The sequence below is a fragment of the Ailuropoda melanoleuca genome, chromosome 11, assembly GCF_002007445.2.
Source record: "Ailuropoda melanoleuca isolate Jingjing chromosome 11, ASM200744v2, whole genome shotgun sequence".
Classification (NCBI taxonomy): Eukaryota; Metazoa; Chordata; class Mammalia; order Carnivora; family Ursidae; genus Ailuropoda; species Ailuropoda melanoleuca.
The window spans coordinates 76,066,700-76,089,400 of NC_048228.1; the positions used below are offsets into that span (position 1 = coordinate 76,066,700).

Below are 22,701 nucleotides of genomic sequence, written 5' to 3' on the forward strand. Positions count from 1 at the left end.
CTTAGCATTATTCACGGTAGAAGCTTCATTGGTAAATGTAGGGGGGGTGTCCATGTAAAGATTTCAGTTGCATATCTAGTGTTATTTGTTATAAATACATTTGAAAGTTATATCAATTATGGTAACTGTGATTTATGAGATAAAAGGGTTTCTGGTGAGATTAATAAGACATATCTTCAGATTTGTGAAGGCTTTTAGTCTGGAATTCTTTGGAAAGAAAATAGACCTCCACATGCAAGATGTTATTGTGATTATTCCCTGACATTTCAATTTATCTAACAAATAAGTAGGAATGTATAACTATGAACCATTAATGAATGCACTTTAATAATAGGGAGACTTTATGGAGCCCAGTAACAAACTGTTTTTAAGAAATGATAGTATTTGGAGGAGAAATGTATGCCAATTTTTTGCATTCCCCTTGATAGGTCATTTAAAAAATCTTGGATTTTTCTTTCCATCTTTAAAACTAGAGGAAGAGTAAGAATGTGTTTATTCTGCCTCCTAGGGATGTTTTGAGAATTCAAAACTACATGCTAATGAAGATGTACTATATTACAATTTTCAGAATTAATAGATCAAACTACTACATGTAAATAAAGATATATGTTGTTATAAATGTTCCAACTTCCTCCTTTGGTTTATGGGAAAAATATATTTCATTGATACCGTGTATGTTTAATTAGTTCAGATTCTTTTTTTCTTCAGTGATTTCTCCTTCCTTTGAAACTGCTGGCTTTAAAAATCTGAAACTTGACGTTTGGCACATTGGCATTGATAATACTCTGTAACTGTAAAAATGGTGATCAAAAGCTTTCTGGGCTACAGTTATTTAGTATTGGACATATTATTTTCCTTGGTGAATTAATTTTAGAATTTTCTTCTTTATTCACAAAAGCTTAGATGTATGTATTTTCACTGAACAGTGCAAAGTACATCCTTTGGGTTTGACATTCCCACTTAAGTGCTCCATGTTCTTCCTTTTAATCTCAGCATTTTGATATTAAATTGCAGGGCCATGAGATTCGTAATAGCTAGATTACAGAGGCAATTCTGATTCCATTTATTTCATATGAAGTACTAAGTGTTTGCTCATCTGAAGATAGCCCCAACACAAAAAAATCCCATACATTTTTATGATTTGTTCTTATATATGCAGAACAAATGTGATATATACATAAATATATCAGGTATTTCTTAGTGATAGATGTTGATAAAATATATATAAGCTTATTGCTCATATTTTTATATTCCATATGATAATCATGTAATGTTAGTCACTACAAATAAAGATTTCTCATAGGTTAAAGTAAAAGAATCAATATTTTTTTATAATAACCTTATTCTGAAATTCTAAAAACTTGGAAAAAAAGTATGGAAATAGAAATTCACCTCTAGGTATTTTAGTGGCGGTGTTATTTTTAAAAAAATCTTTTTAAGCTTCATGTGGCTACAATGTAATTCCACTCCAGAAAAATGAGCTATAAAATTTTTTTTTATTACACTGGGGAAGTCTATCACATTTTAGAATGCTTGAAAATAATGTATGATTCCGTTGTGAAATCTGTGGTATCTTATCTAGAAATGCAGACTAAATTATATTTAATCTATTAAAGGTTTGCAGGCATAATGATTTATTTAAAAAGTAAGTTACAAATAGATCAGTGGCTTATATAAATGAACCAGGTTTGCTCCATTTTCCCCTTCAGGCAGAGCTCACAGTTTGGAGACGAAAAAACATTTAGTGATTCGTCATTGCTGGAAAACCTCCAAAATAATCATGTAAGCAACATAAAACCATTATCTTTCTGTTAATGAGTGAAAGCTAATGAGTATCTCTCTGAATTATCTTCCATGTTTATATTTTCTTTTTTGTTTCATGATCATTTTTAATACTTATCAAAATCTGTTATTGTTAAATCCTTTTTACTTGGCCCATGCAAATTCATGGCTGTTAGGAATTCAGTTTTGAAATACTTGTTAATCAATATTCTGTCTTTTCAAAGTGTCTCATATTAAATAATTAATAGAATTCTATTTGTATGAAACAGCTCACTATTCACCATTTCAGAATATCTGTAGAAATGAATTACCTGCTCAAAATGGTAGGCCAGTGCCCAGTCTACACAGAAAGAACTCTGGAAATTTCCATCCAATGTGAGCATGGTACTTATAAAGTTACTTACACTTAACTGACATTCCATCAGATCAAATGGTATGGCTTCCTAGAGTTTAAACCCCAGAATCTTTTCTCATCATCACTTCAAGCTCAATGTGTCAAAACTTGAACTCAAACTCATTACCTCAAAGCATGCTCCTTGAGTACAGGTGGTCTTACTAACCTGTGCCCCCAAGTGAAGCTCTAGCAAGGTGTTCTTACAGGTATTTTTTGTATCCTATAGATTATGACATTCAGGATCCACAAGACCTAGACCATCTCTTCCCTCCACATTCTCAGGTTCAAATTGCTCCATCACCTATTTTAATTTTCTTTCTAGGAACTTGAGAGCTGCTTTGGATACCTCCTTTTCCATCCATCTCCAGCTCTATAGAGTGGCCAACCCCTTATCAATAGTGGCTTCTAGAATATATCCTAAAGGTCTTCTTTACTTCATTCTCACTTTCCCTCTCCAAGTCCCGACTGCCAGCATCCCCTTGCCAGTCTCCTTGTAACCGACCACTCTGTCTTTCTTTCTCCTCAGGCCATACTGGCTTTTATTTTCTCAAACACATCTCATTCTTTCCTTCTATAGGATCTTTTCAGTCTTATCTGATTCACGCTTGATGCAAAACTCTTGGCTCAATTCTTCATGAGGCTAAAACCTCAGCTTAAATATCACATTCTCTTGAAAATAACCACAGACTGGCCCAAATCACATTACATGATATTTGCACATTCTCTCCTTTAAAGTCCTTTCACACTATAAGTAAATATTTGTGTCTTTATCTATGTTCTGTCTTCCCCATAAGTTATGCGTCACACAGCAGGGACCATGTCTGTTTTGTCTATGGTACGACCCAGAAAACAGATTTTTCAAATAATGTTGTGATTTACCTTTTCAATCACATCACTTGTTTTTGGGGGTTTTTTGTTGTTGTTGTTCTTGTTGTTTCTCCAAGAGCATAGAAGAATATTTTTTATTTGATATTTGATCTTCATCAGGAGCCAAACAGCAAAATGTTTAGTTTAAAAGATCTGGCTTCTGGGGCACCTGGATGGCTCAGTCTGTTGGGCATCTGACTCTTGATCTCAGCTCAGGTCTTGATCTCAGGGTCATAAGTTTGAGCCATGTGTTGGGCTCCACGCTGGGGCTGGAGCCTACTTAAAAAAATATATATATATATATATGTGTGTGTGTGTGTGTATATATATATATATATACACACACATATATATACACACATATATATATACATATATATATATATGTATGTATACATATGTATGTCTGGTTTCTCTTCTCCTATAAACTCTATGTTCCTTGCAGAAAGGATCCACTTTTATGTCTTCCTCAGGCTGTAAGAATCCATTGCATTGTACACAGCAATTGCTCAACCAATTCTTTTTATTTAGTAAAACATGCATCAGGTTAAGGTCATTATTTATGGAGAGAGGAAGGACACAGCATTAGAAAGGAATCCCCTGTCATCATTGCCCCAACCAACACAAAGTGGTGGAACCCCAGTAAGATCAGAAGGCAAAAATTTAACTCCAATCAGGAATTAGATTCAGGTAAATGAGCATTTTAGAATTTCTCTCCTGTCTTCTGAGGATTTGGCCATATCTACCTTTTGTTTCACTGTGCTGTTTTCATTTGACACACCAAGTTGTTATGTGTAAATGTTTAGAAAATGAATGAAAGAGTGTAAGAATGCATGATTTTAATTAAAAATATATTTTCTTCATAACAGATGTTGGCTTCTTTGTTGTCTATAACCTCACACCTTCAATGCTTAACAGCTACAGGCTTAATAGACATGCAGTAACGTTGTTGTCATTAGTGTCAAATGTTTAAATGAAAAGGGTTGCATTATGTGTTTATTTTTTACAGCCAACTGCACCTATAATATGTGAGTTTCTTACAATGATGGCAGTTTGTCACACAGCAGTACCAGAGCGAGAAGGCGATAAGATCATTTATCAAGCAGCATCTCCAGGTACAAAGGAAGGAATTATAATGTATTTTTCCAGTGGAAAATTGTTCTGAAATTTAAGGTTGTCTAGAAAAAAATCAGTTTAATTTGAAAAAGTGAAATAACCAAATTATGTGTTTTAGATAATAAAAATGTATTTACTAGAAAAACCTGGTTTTCAGAATTAAATATATATATATCTTAAAATATATAACCTTATGCATATAATTTTTGGCATATGACATAAATTGCATAGAAATTTGAATAACAAAATTCACACAAATAAAAAGTACTTTTTTATACACATAGTAGGCTCTTCTCCCTTCTTTGAAAATAACAATTTTGCTTTCCTCTATTGGAAATGATAGTCAGCGAGCTTGTTGTGTATTTATTTGGATGAAGAAAGTTCACCATTTGAAAGGGATGCCATAAAATATGTATTAGCATGGTTATCGATATTTAATGCCTAGGCTTAATTTTAAACCTATTTGCAACGTAAAATTGGGCAGTCAATTTGATGATTGCAAGATTTTAGGGAAGAAGGAAAGGAACATACTTTAAAGAACTGTGTTTTAACTGTATTCTAACCCAGCACCTGTGACCTTGCAGAACGTACTGAATTCCTAAAAAGCAGAAATGTTACATCTCATATTGTTAGGATGGCCACTATGTGAATGTTTCTTATCCCACACCCTACCCTCAGCAACAAGAAAGTTTGATATAATACGATGACAAAATGATGAAAGTAATATATAATAAAATAAACATCAGTTCATTTATATCCATTTCTTTTTTTTCTTTTTTCCCTTTGTCCAAGTTTCTCTCTTTTTTTAATTTGAGTAGAGTCAACACACAGTGTTAGATTAGTTGCAAGTGTAGAGCTTCATGTATTTATATCCATTTAAATTGCATCCTCAATTCATACTTTTCTGCATTCAGTGGTTTAGGAGGAAAAGCATTGTCTTATGTTTATAAGACAATCTTATGCATTTATTTTCTGTATTCAGTGGTTTAGGAGGAAAAGCATTGTCTTATGTTTATAAGACAATCTTATGCATTTATTTTAAGAAATGTTTTTTAAAGAATATTCTGGACCAAGGGTACATTTAAATTTCCCTTCTTAGGTGTGTTGACTAACAGTCAAATACGACTTCTGGTTCCATATATGTCTCAGGTCCTTAAGATGAGTCTACTCATTCCTTTGGCATCGTCATAGGATTTCAAAAGAAATGGATTTCAACAGGGGCCAGAATAAACAGAATTTTAATTCTTTTAAAATTCAGTAGAAAAATATAGTAATATAGTAATATATTTCTGTTGTACTAGGGATAATTATTTTATCTCACCATGTATTTGCCTTCACCTTTTTTCCTAAAACAGATGAGGGAGCATTGGTCAGAGCAGCCAAGCAACTGAATTTTGTTTTTACTGGAAGAACACCGGACTCAGTGATTATAGATTCAGTAAGTTATTTATTTTTAAGTCTCTTTTTCATCAAAATAATAACATATGCATAACTTCAAAGATAAAATAATATCAAAGGATCATAATAAAATAGAGGTTCGCTTCTCCAGAAGCAGCCACTTTACCTCTTTCTTCAAGCATTTATATATCTCCTATTTTCAAAAACATATGTGATTAGTGATATCTGTTTTGATTCTTCCATTTGAACGTATCTACTGACTTTGTCTTCTGTTATGTTAAATGAGGATTTATTGCTCTTGATTCACTACCCTCCCTGGGATATCTATTACTATATTATTGTAATTACATTGTAACTTTTAGTGAAACAAGTATTCAGACCTAATTTTTAAAATAGGCAAAAGACTTGAGCAAACACTTCACAAAAGAAGATATATGAATGGCCACTGAGCACATGAGGAAAAAAAAATCATTAGTCATCAGTGAAATGCAAATTAAAATCACAGTGAGAGGCTATATACCCACCCAAAAGGCTAAAATTAAAAACATTGGCAGCACTAAATGTTAATGAGAATAGAGAGCTAGTGGAGCACCCATATGTTGTTAGTTGATGTGTAAAATGGTATGAGCCCTTTGGAAAGCCTCTTAGAGTTTTCTAACACAGGTAAATGTGCACCTGACCCAGCAATTGTACTCATAGTTACCCAGGAGAAAGGAAACCTCATGTCCACAAGCAGATACCTAATGGAATGTTCACAGCAGCTTTATTCAGAGTAGTCAAACACTGGCAACTAACCAAATGTCTATCAGCAAGAGAAGGGGTAAGCAAATTGTGATATACACTTACAATGGACTATCCAAACAATAAAAAAGAAGGAATTATGGATTCATCAACAACATGGATAAATCTCAAAAACATTACGTTGAGCAGAAAAAGCTAAACACAAAGAAGGGCATACTCTCTTAAGATCAGACAAAAGTGATTGTGGGGGTAGAATTCAAAACATGGTTGTCTCAGGGTAGGGGTGGAGATGGGTTGGAGGAGAGCACAAGGAATTTATGGGGTGATAGGAATGTTCTATCGATTGGAGTAGTGGTTGCACCAGCATACCATTGTAAACGACACAGTTTTCAGTGAACTATACGTTTCACATCTGTGTACTTTATTGTATATAAGTTGCATCTCACCAAAAAAATCATGATTATTTGTTATTATGCCTGTACCAGTATTCATAGTTGAACACTGCTGTATTCAAGTTTTTTTGCTTTTTTTAATTTTATGTTGCCTGATATAAATTATTTTCTGAAAATAATTTTTCCTTTATTTCCTAAAGATAAGTCCCTTATCTTTTTTTTTAATTGCTTAATTTTCTTTCTACCTATTAGTGATTATCCCATATCTTCTTAGTACACTCTTAAGTATACTTAGTCACACCAGGTAATCTGTCAGTTGGCAGTTCTTACCTTGAGACACACCCATCCCTCTAGAAGTTCACCATTCTTTTTGGTCTATGCCAGCTATTCTAATTCTTCCACAACACTTGGAATCCCTTTTGATTTTCTTCCGTTTGGCACTATTTCCTGTTTTAAATCTCCTTTCTTAGTGAACTTCCCTGTTTTGATGGAACGCATTTCGTGTTTGTTTCTTTGGGTTAAAAAGTCATTCCGGGGGGAGGGGGGCGCCTGGGTGGCTCAGTCGTTAAGTGTCTGCCTTCGGCTCAGGGTGTGATCCTGGCGTTCTGGGATGGAGCCCCACGTCAGGGTCCTCGCTCAGAGCCTGCTTCTTCCTCTCCCACTCCCCCTGCTTTTGTTCCCTCTCTCGCGGGCTGTCTCTCTGTCAAATGAATAAACAAAATCTTTTAAAAAAAAATAATAATTCTGGAAGCAGAAGACACAGCAGTGATAGCCCCTCAGTCAGTCCAGCTCCTGACTCTTGGGCTCTGAGACGTGCTGGCTGATGGGCTACCATTTTGTTTATGGCTGTCATCCTGGAATTGCTCTATCATCTTTCTGAGAACTTTCTTTACTTCTATCCTGTGTTAGATCTTTTATTCCTAAATCCCATGTCTTTCTTGCTCTTGGTTTACTCTTTCAGTTTTGTTGAATACATTTTTTAGTGGCTTTTTGGGAAAAGATACATGGGGACTAACTTTATTTATTTTGTAGTCCTTTAAAGTCTAAACATTTTCCAACCTACCCTTATACTTAATTGATAGTCCCAATGAATATAGAATTACAGGATAGAAATTATTTTCCTTAGAAATTTTTATTTTTCCACTATTTTCTGGTTTCTAGTACACCTCATTGAGAAATCAGAAACTGTGGTGATTCCAACATCCTTTGTGACTTGCCCCTACCCACTCCCCCACACTCTAGAAGGTTCTTTGATCTTCTATCTCCCCAAAGTGTGGATATTTTATGACATTGTGCCTTAGTGGGAATATTTTTAACCCACTGTACTGAGTACTGGTAGGCCATTTTCCATTTAGAAAATTCAGTTCTAGAAAATTTTTCTTGAATAATTCCATTTTCCTTCCCTGTTTTTGCTCTTTAGAATTCTTGAACTAATCTTTAACTTTTCACTTCTGCTTTCATGTCTTTGCCTTTTTGCTCTGCTTTTTGGAAGTTTTCATCAGCTTTATCTTCTTACCTTTCTATTTATGTTTTTTTTTTTAATTTCCGCTCTCATGTTTTTGGTTTTGAGAAGTTTTTTTTGTTCTTTCAGTATTTCTTTTTAATAGTATCCTGTTCTTATTTCATGAATGTCATACTTATATTACTTCTCTGAGAGAAATGATAGTTTTATGAAATTTTCATTTAAAAAATTTTACAAGCATTTAACAAAGCATTTAATTACAAAACATTTACAAGCCTTTAGTGAAACTGTAGTTTTTACCAAAATATAAAATGGTCTCAAACCATCACTGCAGTTGTTCTGCAGTGATTATAGCTTTGGGAAAAGCATACTTCATCAGAAGTTAAATAGCAACTTTCAGGGGCGCCTGGGTGGCTCAGATGTTAAGCGTCTGCCTTCAGCTCAGGGTGTGATCCCGGCGTTATGGGATCGAGCCCCGCATCAGGCTCCTCCGCTGGGAACCTGCTTCTTCCTCTCCTACTCCCCCTGCTTGTGTTCCCTCTCTCTCTGGCTGTCTCTCTCTGTCAAATCAATAAATAAAATCTTTTTTAAAAAAATCAACTTTCAAATGTTCTTTTCCAAAGTCATTTTCTACTTAGGAGAAAAGAGCAGCTTTTAACTACTATAGCCCTTGAATATGGGATGTATGATAGATCTACCAGGTTTTTGACATAAGTTGTAATATGCAGAATCATAAGGCCAGTCTCCTCCCATACTAGTAAAGAGCAGTAACCGGGGTATAAGTATTAATCATAAAACATAAAAACATAAGAATTATTACAAACAGTCTTATTGTTTCACACTTTTTTTCTCGTGGGTCCCCTTCAAAAGCATATACTGGCTTATACAACAATATTTCCAAGAGCATAAAACACTGCAAAAAAGTTTTATGCCACCAGGAAGCCACAGTAATCCGGTTCCAATGTAGAGCGAAAAATGCCACATATGATGCATGTGACAAACCACTTCAGTCTGGTGTTGAAACGAAGTGCAGAGGCATCCAGGACCCACCCACCAGCTTCTCGTGCCCATCAGGAAATCTAAACCTGAATCTTCATTGGTCCACAGGAAATTTTGTTTTTTAATTCTTTTTCCTCCAAATTGCTTTTATCTGTTGGTTTGGGATACCTCTGTTCCACATTAGCGTCCTTAGATGTCTGTTCGTCTTTGGTATTATCGTGGTTAAGACGAAGGAACTTGAAAGTGGATGTGGCGGTTCAGAGCCTGAGTATCTGTCTACACTGAGCTCTACTGTAGGGTGGTGTGGTGCGATCAGTTTGGAAAGTCATGGTGTCTGTACCTCTAAGGCTTGTTGAATTCCCCAGAGAGTAATCTCCCGACTTCTGCCTGGAAAAGTCTGGCTGAGTGGGTTGGGATATTGGGACCCAGCATTTAATATGAATATGATAACAAGGCCATGTCTTCAACCATGCCAGTCAACTTCTATACAAAAGATTCTTTTAGGCCAAAGGAAGGGCCAGTGCTGAGAGCTGCTTTTCAAGTGGCTTTTACCCAGTTCTCCCTCCCCATTTTAGGCCCTTATTTTACCTCACAGTTCTAGGGCTATTGACTTTTTCACATACGTAAACCATTTAAAGATTTTATGGTACAAATCAGGTAGGTGCTCAGCTTTTCCCATGACCACTGTAGCATTCAGCCTTCTTGGATCTGCTAAGCTACCACTCATTGATCTGTGTTCTAGCTTCCAAATTTCTGGTGCTATTTCTCTTTTCTTATTTTCCTGCCATTGTAAGCTTCTTTCTTTATAAAGTGTTTACTACAGTTTTAGTAAGGCTTTGGGAAAGACAGAAATTAAATGTGCATGTTCAGTCTCCCCTCTTAACCTGAAAGCTAATAAATTCACTTAAAGAGGATATATTCAGAAGGGATGCTTTGTTTGTGTTATTTTTTACATTAAAACTTCATGCATGGGGTTTATTTCCAAGAAGCCGAAGATGCTTCCCACATGATGTAATCAAGTATTCCTTTCCTTTATAGCTGGGACAAGAAGAAAGATACGAATTACTCAATGTTCTGGAATTCACCAGGTAAGACATCTGCTCTGTGATTTGTATCTGTGAGATAAATTTCTACATATGTTTGGTTTTTTCCCTTTTAAATAACTAGAAAGTGTGCTTTATTTTCTTAACTAAATTTATTTAGAAAAAATATTAATTTAAAATCTGCAATATAGCTCATAATTGTCATAGCTGCTGATAAATCATAAACACCTATCTTCAGAGTATTGCCAGACATGATTCCTGGAGGCAGCGTAAAAGTATTTGTGAGCAGAGCTGGTCTGCGTCACAACTGTGGGATATAGGACCAGGAGTCTTATGGCTGGTGATCTGGAAACATCGTTATACTTAGAGGCAGCAGGATTTATGTGTACTGAAGCTGAATCAAGAGTTAGGAACCCAGCAGTTTAATTCTGTGTTCATTGTATCTAACTATCTTGGGGGTTTCAGAGACCATATCCATCTCTCTGTTAGGTATAAAACGAGTTACCATTTAGTAGGAAAAAGCAGAAATCAAGGAGGTTATCCTACTTAACTTTATTTCCTAAGGTCAAATAATAGAGACCTTATAACAATAATCAGTGATATCTGTAGGAGTTCGGCTTTTTTTTTTTTTTTTTTGCATGATGTCGTTTCCGAACTAATACGCTCTTGAGGCAAATAGGCCTCAGTTAACAGACATGATGGTCTTTAAAGATTACATCACCATTAACAGGGCACTTAAGGCCAGGCCGCAGGCAGGAAGTGACACTGCTGTTCAAGGAAATAGGTGCTCACCTATCTTCTCGAACTTTCTCCTACATAAGTAAGGCAAGCTTGTACACTGGCTAGAAAAGGCATTTCCTATAGTATGAAGGTTCCTCAAAACGTTGAAAATAGAACTACCCTATGATCCAGCAATTGCACTACTTGGTATTTACCCAAGGGTGACAAAAATACTGATTCAAAGGGACACATGCACCGTGATGTTTACAGCAGCGTTATCAACAATAACCAAATTGTGGAAAGAGCCCAAATGTCCCTCAACTGATGAATGGATAAAGATGTGGTATATATATATATATATACACAAAGGAATATTACTCAGCCATAAAAATGAGATCTTGCCATTTGCAATGACATGGATGGAGCTAGAGAATGTTATGCTAAGTGAAATAAATCCATCTGAGAAAGACAAATACAATATGATTTCACTCATATGTGGAATTTAAGAAACAAAGCAAACAATCATGGGGAGAAAAAGAGAGAGGCAAACCAAGAAACAGACTCTTAACTATGGAGAACAAACCAGTAGTTACCAGAGGAGAGGCAGGTGGGAGATGGGTTAAGCAGGTGATGGGGATTAAGGAGGGCACTTGTAATGAGCACCAGGTGATCTGTGGAAGTGCTGAATCACTAAATTGTACACCTGAAGCTAATATTACACTGTATGTTAACTGGAATTTACATAAAAACTAAAAAAATAAAAACATGTAACTTACTGGAGGGAAAAAAAAGTCATTTCCTTTTCAATGCCAACTTTAGTTGCTGTCTTGGTTGGGAGTGACCACATGCCATTGGTTAATATAAAAAATAATGGGGTCTGTCTAATGTATTATTTAAACACTGTTTTCCTTACTCGTATGCACTGAAAGGCTCAAGGAAAATGCATGAGAAGTTACTGAGTAACTGTAATAGAGTATTTCCAAAATGTATCCCCCACCTTTTTTTTCATGTCAAAGTGGCTGTTTTTACTAAGTCTACTTGCATTATACCCACAAAATATTATAAGTAGTATATCAGTTAGCATTTGGGTATATTTGTTTATTAACACACACCTTGAAGCACCACAAAGAAAAATTAAGCAAGGTTAGGGTCTTAGGGTCTTTCAGGATACAGTGATGGGGTGGACGAAAGGATGGAAGTGAGAAAAGTGACTATGGAGGTATTAAAAGAGACTCTGGAAAAAACATTAGTGGTTTGGACTAGGATGATGGTAGCACAAAGAAAGTGAAGTTGATAGAAACCAGATACCTTTTGGAAGAATGTCAGGGGGCCTTGGGATGGATTGGAAGTAGAAGGAGAAAAGAGGGAGGGGTTGGAGTCTGGCATGAACAGCGGGTGGGTAGAGGCACCGTTTACACAGATGGCACATACAGGGATAGGAATAGATGTGCAGGATGAGATGTTTGAATCATTATGTTTGAGATGCCCGTGAGATACACACATGGAGGTGTCAGGGGCAGGCATTGGATGTGAGGGCCTGGAACACAAAAGAGAAGCTGATGGCTGAGATATAAATATGGTAGTCATTGGCCCGTAAATGGGAACCAAAGACACAAAAATGAGTTGGATCTCCTGGATATAAAATACAAAGTGAGGGGAAACATGAAAGGCTGAGGATTGCGCTATGACCAGCTCCGACTTCTAAGGGTTGGTTAGTAGGAGAGGAATCCACGAAGGAGACTGCAGTACAGACAAAGGGAGGATCACAGCACAGAGCCAAGAGAAGAGGCTTTTTTCCGAGGATGACAGTGGTCTTCTGGGTCAGAGACCGCAGCAAGGTTAGGTGAGCTGAAGGTGGAACAGATTTGCTGGATTCAGCCGTTCAGTGGGAGGGTCAGGAGAGAAGCCAAGTGGGAAGGACGGGGGCACACGGGACAGGGCAGGGGTGGGAGGGTGGCACGCAGCGGATGTAAGCAGAGACGGCCAGTGTGCACTGCAGGTGTTTGGGGTTGAGTTGTGAGGGGGCTGTGGCTCGGTGGGGGTGGGTTGCTTGGGCCGAGTTTCGTAAGCGAGAGACTCCAACATGTTTAAGTACTGAAGAGAGAGACCCCGTCTAGAAGGGGATGATGCAGACTCAGGGGAGAGCAGCGTTAACTCTAGGAGTGAGTTTACTGAGGAAGAGAGGGGCTTCACAGCACATGGAAAAGGAAGGTCTCTGAAAGGAAAAGAAATACTTCCTCCATTGTCAGGAAAAGAGGCAGAGAGTTTGGTGCCCACCAGAAACATGTATAAATGTGTGGGTGTCAATGGCAGAAAGAATAAGAATTTCTTGTCTGAGGCTTCCATCAAGGTGAATTGCAGAAATTCCAAGGGTCCGGAGTATGAGGGTGCATTAAAGACTTGGAGAAAGGAGAAGGTATTCCACGTCCTGCAGACGGTGAGAGAGCAAGCTTATTAGAAGAAGTGGTGTCACTGGACAGCAGGCAGCATGCAGGTGACGTGTATCATGGATTTCCTAAGCTCTGTGGCAGGGCAACTTTTCTCCCGCTCTGTCCATCTGCTCTGATGCCACAGAAAGGGTTCCCATTTGCCCTGGATTTGGGAGTTTTGCCAGGAGAAGAAAAGAGCAGGAAGGTTGATGAGCATGGGACTATCTCATGAAAGTTGGGCTAAGAGAGGCACCAAGAAGGGCTGAGACAGAATATAGATTGTACAATGTCATTGCGAAGAGGGCCCAATTAAATGTATTCCCAAAGTGCAGGGATGGTGGTCGGAGGAACTAATACAGTGGGGATTAGAGAGGGAGAAACAGAGGACTGAATGTTTCTAGATGCCTCAGAAACTCCCAACTGTGTGCTAGGACACCATATCTTGGCTACTTTATATTGTATTCATCTCCGTTTTTAGCAGAATGTTGCAAGGTAAAACAAATAGATACAGACACTTAAGAAGTCCCCCCCATCCCCTCATTTCTGGAGAGAAAGCTTATACACACTTGGTTCCAAATGAGGCATATCCTATGCAGGGCTGTGCCAGTTTGTTACTTGCTGTCTCTGTAAATGCACTGAAAGATGTTTTTTGACCAACATTTTTATATGGCCAACACAGCATTAAAATGTTTGTGCTCATTAGGCTAGCGTGGTCATACGAATAGATTTTTTACATGCTGCCGGTGGTTTGCTAGTAATCATTGAAAAATAACAGTTGTGAATGCTGAAGTCAGTTTTAAAGTGCCAGTTTTTGCTTTTCTGTGTGAGTTGAGTATATACTTAAAATGGATTATTTTTTCTGCTTGTGTCAAAAGCTATATGATACAATGCATCTTAGATACTGACTTAAATATTTTTTTAAATCTAAAAACATTGAACCAGAACTCTCTTCTGTCCAGGCAGATCCTAACTCCTACAGGCTTCCCAGGATCCATTTTGTAAATTATTCCTTTAGGGCAACAGATGGTACCCTGGTGCCTTAAAAAACAGAATGTAATTTCAAAGTTACCCAAACCACACACCCAGGGGATGGTTTGTATATGTGGAAGGATAGGGCTCATAATTTGGTAAAATGAGTATTAAAATATGTGAGGCATGACAAACATATATATGCATATTCTCAGTATGTTGACACATTATGGAAAACCTCTTTCAGCGCGAGAAAAAGAATGTCAGTGATTGTTCGCACTCCGTCCGGGAAGTTACGACTTTACTGCAAAGGAGCTGTAAGTTTTTATTTTTGTCTTTTACAGTTTTGATTTATGATGGTTTATAATGTATACGTTCAGCATTCTGCTATGGAAATGTAACACAGATGTTTAGCATAAAGTTGCTGACATCCACTTTCCTTGGTGTTTTATAGTAATAGTGTTCAGCCTCTTCTGGTGAAATTTGGAATTCCTTCTGGGTAAATTTGGTGCTTTGAAAAAATTTGGCCTAGCTTGTTTATGTAATCTCAATTTTGATACATAATATTTGAGGTGTATATTATAAAATACATTAGAAGACAATTAAACCAGAAAATGCTTTGAAATTGTATTAGAAATGTAGTGATCCTCACCAGTTTCAATGTAATTTTTTAAAGACCATAGAAAGAGGGAGGGAAAATGGGTCACTGTTACTGCTATAATTTCATCATATGGTCATTACTATTTGTCTTGCATTGTTTTCATTATAAAAGAATTTCTGACTATTGGTTGGCTTTGGTATATTGGCAGGTTATATTGACAGAAAGAGTAATGTGTCATTCAAAGTGATTTTTCCTAGATGAAATATGTTTATACTCATGGAAAAACAAGGAGTCTACTGACCAGAGCCACGTTTTGTTTCTACAATTAGTGTTTTCCTTCTGAATTATACTTTCCAGGTACCTAGTCTACTTGGACTAGTCAAGTAGCTTACCAATCTGGAACTTAACAATTTTAAATATAATCAACAACCTTGATTTATTAAACAAAACTTGGAAACTGCACTTGTTAGTAAACCAAAGCTTATTACTTAAATTTTTGTCGAAAATGTTTTTCAATACTTTGCTTTTAAAGCTTTGAAGTGCAGCTTTTGAATATCTTGGTTTTAAAGCATTTGGTAGCATTATTTCATGATGTCTCATAAATTTAGTTTTAGAATTCCTCTGGTTGTTGATTGAAACAACTAGCATTTATTCATTGTGTGCAGTTTACCAGACTTTCAACTGGATTTTGGAGAAAGGAAGATAAGACCCAACACTTGTCAGGAACTAAGCCTAGTTGGGGAAGTATATATAAAGAGAAGTTTAGGATACAATATTGAGGTGTATTGTAAAGCTCTTCACATTCCAGTGGTAGCATTTAGTGATAAGGGAATAAAGAGAGCCTTGAAGACCTTCCACTTTAAATGATAAGTTATGTGTCCAGTTTGCAACCAACTCACATCCTTCCTTTCTTAGTTGTAAGTAATCTTCCATCTAGAACCTTTGTTTGGGGAGTTACAGTATTGAATAAAAAATAAAAACATTGGACTTCTTTTTGAATAATCATGGAGATAGTTTGCATACGTTACCTTGCTTATTGCATTGTTTCCCTTCACTACCAAGCTGACTATGAAATGTGGTTGAATACTAAAAAGGCAGAAACATATAAAACAAGGTACATTTGAGAATTTCATGCAGTTTGGCGGAGAATAGTAGAATTAAAGGCTGGAAAGGTGGACGTGCGTTAGGTAATGGGTTTTGTTTGTTTTGTTTTGTTTTTTTGATGCTCAAGAATTTGTACTTTTTTCTGAATTGTTCTGACGCCATTTAGGAAGATGACTTTAGGCAGAAAGGAGATGCATACAGAGTTCCACATTGATGCTATTGACTGTAGTCCAAGAGTTGACAAGGATCTGAACTAAGATAGTTGCAGAGAGGATTGAGAAGACAGAGATTTAGGACTTAATAATTGATTACATGTGGGTGATAAGGGGGAAACTATGATCTAGGATTATTATCCAATTTGGACTTGACTGAGTAGATGAAGTGGTACCACTTGCACGATAGAGGGGTGGGAGCTACGTCTGGGCCATGAGGCAGAGATGCTTGGATTTCACAGGGTAAGGAACCTGGGTGCTGGTACAAATTAGGAGTTAACAAATGTAGCTGGAAGCTAAAAGCAGGGGATTGATGAGATCTTGTAAGAAGAAAATACTACATGGAAAGAGAGGAGGGCTAAATGTGAAGAGGAGAGGGTCTAAAAAGAGAGATCGGGATTGGGAAGAGTTTGAGGAGTGTTGATTCCCTGGTAGAGTGAATAATCAGCAGTCACATGTGCAACAGAAGACTTTAGTAGTAAGAGTCAGGGAGTCAGCGCTAATACTTTCCAGTCAAGTTAACACAGTCTGCTCAAACTTTGATGTATCTCCTCTATTCCAGATTCATGACAGTGATGGATACAGTGTAGAGAGAGAGCAGAAAGATAGAGCCAGGCTTAAAAACAGGATAAACATCTTTGAAGCCCCAAATAGGAATAGAGAATCAGCGTGGCACACTGAACTGAGGTCTTGAGTTGAGTGGGGTGGGAGTCCCAGGCCCGGGGTCAGGATCAGGGAGCGGTGGCTGGAATTTGGTTTCTGTAGAACAGTGGGAGCAAATAGTGCTTTCTGTGAAATGTGGATGGGAGCCAGCCTCCCCTCTTTGACGCCTGAGACAGTGGTGAGCTTCCTAATCATGAGAAGAGGCTAAGAAAAAATTCATGCCAACTCTGCTGGGCGGGTATATAAAACTACTAGACTGGGGTGTGTACAAGCAAGGAGAGCAAAACTTAGAGACACATGAGCAAATCTCGTGCCAGAGAGAACAAGCACATAAACACCCGGGCATGAATTCACTCCAGGTGAAATCATTTGTGTAGACAAGTCTGACCAAAGATGCTTACTTAGTTCAAAATGATTTAAAAAAAAAAAATACAACTATTTTTTTTAAAGATTTTTTATTTATTTATTTGACAGAGAGAGACAGCCAGCGAGAGAGGGAACACAAGCAGGGGGAGTGGGAGAGGAAGAAGCAGGCTCCCAGCGGAGGAGCCCAATGTGGGACTCGATCCTGGAACACCGGGATCACGCCCTGAGCCGAAGGCAGACGCCTAACGACTGCGCTACCCAGGCGCCCCCAAAAAATACAACTATTTTTAATCAAAAAGAAATGGAGGGGATGGGGATATGTGTAAGCTAAATTTGAAATCATAAATGTAAGAGAAAACAGCAGAAAATGGAATAAAGTCTAAATTAAACAGAGTAGAAGGGGCAAGGGTGCAGTTAGGGAATCGGAAGATAGTAAGGCAGAATGCATCTACAGCATACAACAGAGATGGTGGCTCTGTGATGTGCATGTATGTGGATGATTTTTCTCCTTTTTTCCAGGTTTTCTGCAATGAGGTTGCGTTTATTAGTCTTTAAATGAGGAAAAAGGAAAAGTAGACAATACACATTATATCTGCAATAGTAGCCAATTTAACAAAAGTTATATTTGCATAATTAAAATCTTAATTTATTCAAGAAAATTAAAACCCTCCCCCAATACTTACATACCAGAGGAAAAATTAGAAACTTGACTATTATACTTAATGCTCTAGGGACCTTAAAGTGGCAGAAAATTTCTAATTAAGCGCCCCCTACATTAAATTCTGTGCCACTCGTCAAGAAGACCACATCTGGAATCATTTACGTTTAGCAGTCCACCACCACACCATAGGCAAAGTACAGCTAAATCAGAAGGGCACACACAAGCACAGAAGATGTTTGCCTACATTTACATCTAGATGTGTCTGATGATTTTAGCGAATGTCCCAAATCACAGGGGCCAAAGCTTCGTGCAGCTGGTCAGTCAGTCTCCCCTTGTTGGGTAACCTGACAGCAAGATCAGAGTCCTCGCTGGCAACCGCCTACTTTGTAGCAAGATTACCTAGATAACTTCAGTATAAATTGCAGTGCTTAAATAAGTAATTATGTCAGACCTCTTTTTTCTATTTGCTACCTTCTTACTATTGACTCTTGCATTTCATCGTATAGTCCTTCTTTATTTGGCAATGTTATAAAACATGCTTCAGGATGACTGAGGATTACATCAGGTGTTTTATTCATGTAACATATTTTTTGAGCAGCTGCCACGTGCAAGACACCATAGGTGAGGACAGAGCAGCATTGGAACTTGAATCTAAAAGATGACTAGGATAATGACTTTTTGAGTGAAAATTGACCTAAGATGAATTATTCATGATGAAGCGCCAGGCTCTTTCCTGACTGTGCCATGCTGTCCTGGGAGCGTCGCCTCACGATCGATTTTCCACTCTTAACTTACTGAGGGCTGGGACACCACATAAGTAATTTCAGTTAGGATTTCCTGCAAATGTAGACTCTTTTAGGTTCTAAGTCTCATCTTAGGGGATACACATGCTTTAGTTCCTGTGAAGAAGCTTTTTCTGGTCGTAACCGTGTACCAAATACTGGATGTAGCACTCTGAATAAATGAGTGTTACTTTGGGTGAATAGGTTATTTGTATGTATTTATTTCTCACATGTAAGCATGGCCAGTTGTGACTGTCATTTAAAAACATACTATCTAATTCATGTAGAAGGCCACATTCTGTCCCCTGCTTTCCTTGATGCTATAAAGAAAGTAGAAAATTCTATTTTGAGCATCAGTTTCTTCCACTAGAAAACTTGGCTACATGGCAGAATTTAATCTCCCTTATCGCTTTTGTTTTCATGACTTTAATTTTTTTTTTAGAGATTTTCTTGGTTTTGAGATGGCCTATTTTAATTTCATTGAAAATGTCATTAGCCTCTGGAAAAAAAATGGAGTTCATAAGTTATACCTTTCATTCCTAGAAGGGAGCCATAAGGGGAAATTATCATTTCCTTTTGCTTTGCCCCCCTTCCCATTCCACCACTGAAAAATGAAAAGAAATTCATAATTGGGGCCTGGAATATTCCATCTGTTCTGAGGTCACTAAGTTCTTGTTTCTCTCAAGGGTTCTAAATCATACTCCATTAGTCTGCTTCCAAATCTCAGCCCTGAGACTGGAGACCCCAAAATGGGTAATACCACTGAGAAAGTAATTGCAGGTAAATGATTTATTTTTTCCTAGTCTAATAAAACCATGGAGGCTGAACACTAAAATTCTTAAAACATTAAACCCAAGCCAAAGAATAACTAAAGGAACAACAAGCAGTTTATAAAGGGGCAAAAATCAGAGAAACGTAAGTCATGTGTAACGTTCAAGCTAAAAGGGACTTTAAAGATAATCCAGTAATTGAATTTCACAAACTAAACGAATTGAGCTTTTAGAAACTAAAGTGACATAATCAGAAATACTCAGCTATCGGGGCGCCTGGGTGGCACAGCGGTTAAGCGTCTGCCTTCGGCTCAGGGTGTGATCCCGGTGTTATGGGATCGAGCCCCTCATCAGGCTCCTTCCGCTATGAGCCTGCTTCTTCCTCTCCCACTCCCCCTGCTTGTGTTCCCACTCTCGCTGGCTGTCTCTATCTCTGTCGAATAAATAAATAAAATCTTTAAAAAAAAATATTCAGCTATCAGGTAATGCTAGGCTTGTTCAAAATTCTCCCTGTAATGCCCACCATCCCTCTCTCTGAGCATTTGGACCTGTGTTTCTCAAAGTTTGTTCTGTAGGAGCACCAGTCCCATACAGATGCCCTCATCTCTACCTCAGGCTTCATAGTGAACGAGTTTGGGGCACATACTGTATGGCCCCTTAGAGATCTACTGTGCACATTCGCAATTTAAAGTCTCCGAGAAGTATTACCAGTATTACTGCAGGCCAGGCTTGGTTCAGCCAGCATTTCCCAGACTTTCTGAGTGCTGGACCATTCTCCCCTGTGGCACCTATGTATTCCTAGGGTGCCTATGCCCTCACTGCAGTGTCCTGCAAAACCTTCACGGGGTGGGGGGGAGAGATCTTGCAAGATAAGTGAAGTACTGATAGAATATGAGATGTGGAACACTGGAGTAACTACGGTTTATTCACAAAGGAGAAAGATGAAAATATAGGACTCGAACCTTGTTTCTTAATGTCATTAGGGAAACAGCGTTACTGGGGAAAAATATTTTGTGCTTTAAAACTAATGCTCAGAGTTGGTTTTATACTGATTTGCTGCTAATGTTGCCAACATCAATGTTATTAAACTCAATGTATTTAAGTTTGAATGTATGAAGTGTATTATACCTTCTGTTTGTTTTCCAGGACACTGTAATATATGACAGACTGGCAGAGACTTCAAGATACAAAGAAATTACCCTAAAACATTTAGAACAATTTGCTACAGAAGGTGAGTGTAATACGGGATAGCATGATTACAATAAAAAGAAATCATCTACTGATGTCTTGCAGGATTGTTGTTATTTTACTTAGAAATTCCTAAAGCAGGGGCACCTGGGTGGCACAGCGGTTAAGCGTCTGCTTTCGGCTCAGGGCGTGATCCCGGCATTATGGGATCGAGCCCCACATCAGGCTCCTCTGCTATGAGCCTGCTTCTTCCTCTCCCACTCCCCCTGCTTGTGTTCTCTCTCTCGCTGGCTGTCTCTATCTCTGTCGAATAAATAAATAAATAAAATCTTTAAAAAAAAAAAAAAAGAAATTCCTAAAGCAAGATAACAATCAGTGGTGATAATTTAAGTTATACTATATGCTGTTCTTATTATTTTTGTTTTACTTTCCTGTGTTAAAATTTTGAGAGACTTGGTCCCATGTTTCGGGGGTGTAGGGTCTATAAATCTATTCATTTTTTAGAATGGATACTATTCACACTTTAAATACATTTTATCTTTAGCAGTATAGAAGGAAAAGAAACAAGTGAAAAAGCTGGATATTCTAATCTGAGTAAGACAGAGGATAAGAAATAAATAAGCCTATATAACTATTAAAACAATTATTCAGTGTAGTTTCAAGTCAAGACTTTTTAAACCCTTACCACATAACAGGCCCTGTGTGAGGTAAGCAGGCTGAGTCCTGTCTCTCTGTCCTACTGAAAGAGATGATCTGTGTAGCTCAACAGTCTGGGGGGATGATCTAGATAAGATGGGAGGACATGAGAGTCCTTAAACAATAGGGTCAGTTACTCCAAGAATTTGTAGTCTTATCTCTGAACTTAACAGAAGTAGCTGCAACAGTATCTAAATCTCCCATCTAGGGTGACTGCCTTCAGCTCAGGTCATGAGGCCAGGGTCCTGGGATCGAGCCTCACATCAGGCTCCCTGCTCTGCAGGGAGCCTTCTTCTCCCTCTCCCTCTGCCTGCCTCTCCCCCTGCTTGTGTGTGCACTGCCTCTCTCTGTCAAATAAATAAATAAAATCTTCAATCAAAATCAGTCAGTCAGTCAATCTCCCATCTAAATGTTCACTCTTGTCTGCCTCAGCCGGAACTGTTGCCAATGGCAACAAGCCTGACCTCAGATCAAATCCTTTTTCCTCTTCATACAAGCTACAAACAGATAGGATTGTTTTAAAAAGCACTAGGCTTTGAAAAGCAAGGACATAGAGAACCTTCTCTCAGATCTCCAGAAATGCAAGAGCATGGAGACACTCATGTTCATAGAGTTGGGTTTCCTCAAGGAGCAGCGTCAGCGGGGCTTGGCAGGTACAGCCTAGCAAGCATCCAGCACTGGTTCTTTTTCCGAAGGAGGGTTGAGGGAGCATCTTTCTCTTCTCTGGCTGTGATGTAAAGATATTGAAGCTCTTAGAGCTGAGTTGGCTTGACCTTCACCTCCACCCTTTTCTTTCTGGCCCTAGGCTGAACAACACGTTTTTTTACTCCATGGCTACCCCAGAGTAGTCACCAGCCAAGTTTCCAAAAGAGAAAAACATGTCCTGATATGGCCCCAAAGATTTAAGTTCTACTCTCAGTGAGCTGGCGGTACATAGCCCTACTCCTTTCTTGGAAGACAGAGTCCTCTGGACACTTTGTGTCCTATGTTCTCTGCTTCTTGTTTCTGACATGTTCCCTGGCCATATTTTATTTGGCTTGAGATCACTAGCACCTAGTTATTCTGAGTCAATGACCTTGAGTGAGGGTGTTGTCTTCTCAGAAACCTAATTAACTGCATTTGTCCTGACTGATAAATGCTTTTGCTTCTTCTTTGTTCCAATCCACCATTTTTTTTTTCTGGCTGAGAGTAGCTTCCAAATGAATTATGAAATTGATAGGCACCGAGCACTGGGAGTAGGTCACCTCAAATATCAGCTTTGATTCTTTTCCCAGGGTGTTTCTGATGAGTACTTTGTTTTGTCACTATCCTCAGTTTTTTTAGACTTTTAGTTTTTTTTTACTATT

At 38.0% G+C, this 22,701-nt stretch overlaps 1 protein-coding gene across 4 annotated transcripts in view; it reads left to right on the forward strand.

Moving 5' to 3' along the window:
* ATP8A1 (ATPase phospholipid transporting 8A1) overlaps nt 1-22,701 on the forward strand; it is a 225,937-nt gene that overhangs the window by 97,748 nt on the left and 105,488 nt on the right. For all 4 annotated transcript variants that reach the window (XM_019801970.2, XM_019801971.2, XM_019801972.2 and 1 more), the window contains 6 exons: nt 1,710-1,782; nt 4,053-4,158; nt 5,515-5,597; nt 10,190-10,239; nt 14,560-14,629; nt 20,618-20,702. In XM_019801970.2, the coding sequence (XP_019657529.1) occupies nt 1,710-1,782; nt 4,053-4,158; nt 5,515-5,597; nt 10,190-10,239; nt 14,560-14,629; nt 20,618-20,702 (467 nt within the window). The remainder of the gene's footprint in view (nt 1-1,709; nt 1,783-4,052; nt 4,159-5,514; nt 5,598-10,189; nt 10,240-14,559; nt 14,630-20,617; nt 20,703-22,701) is intronic.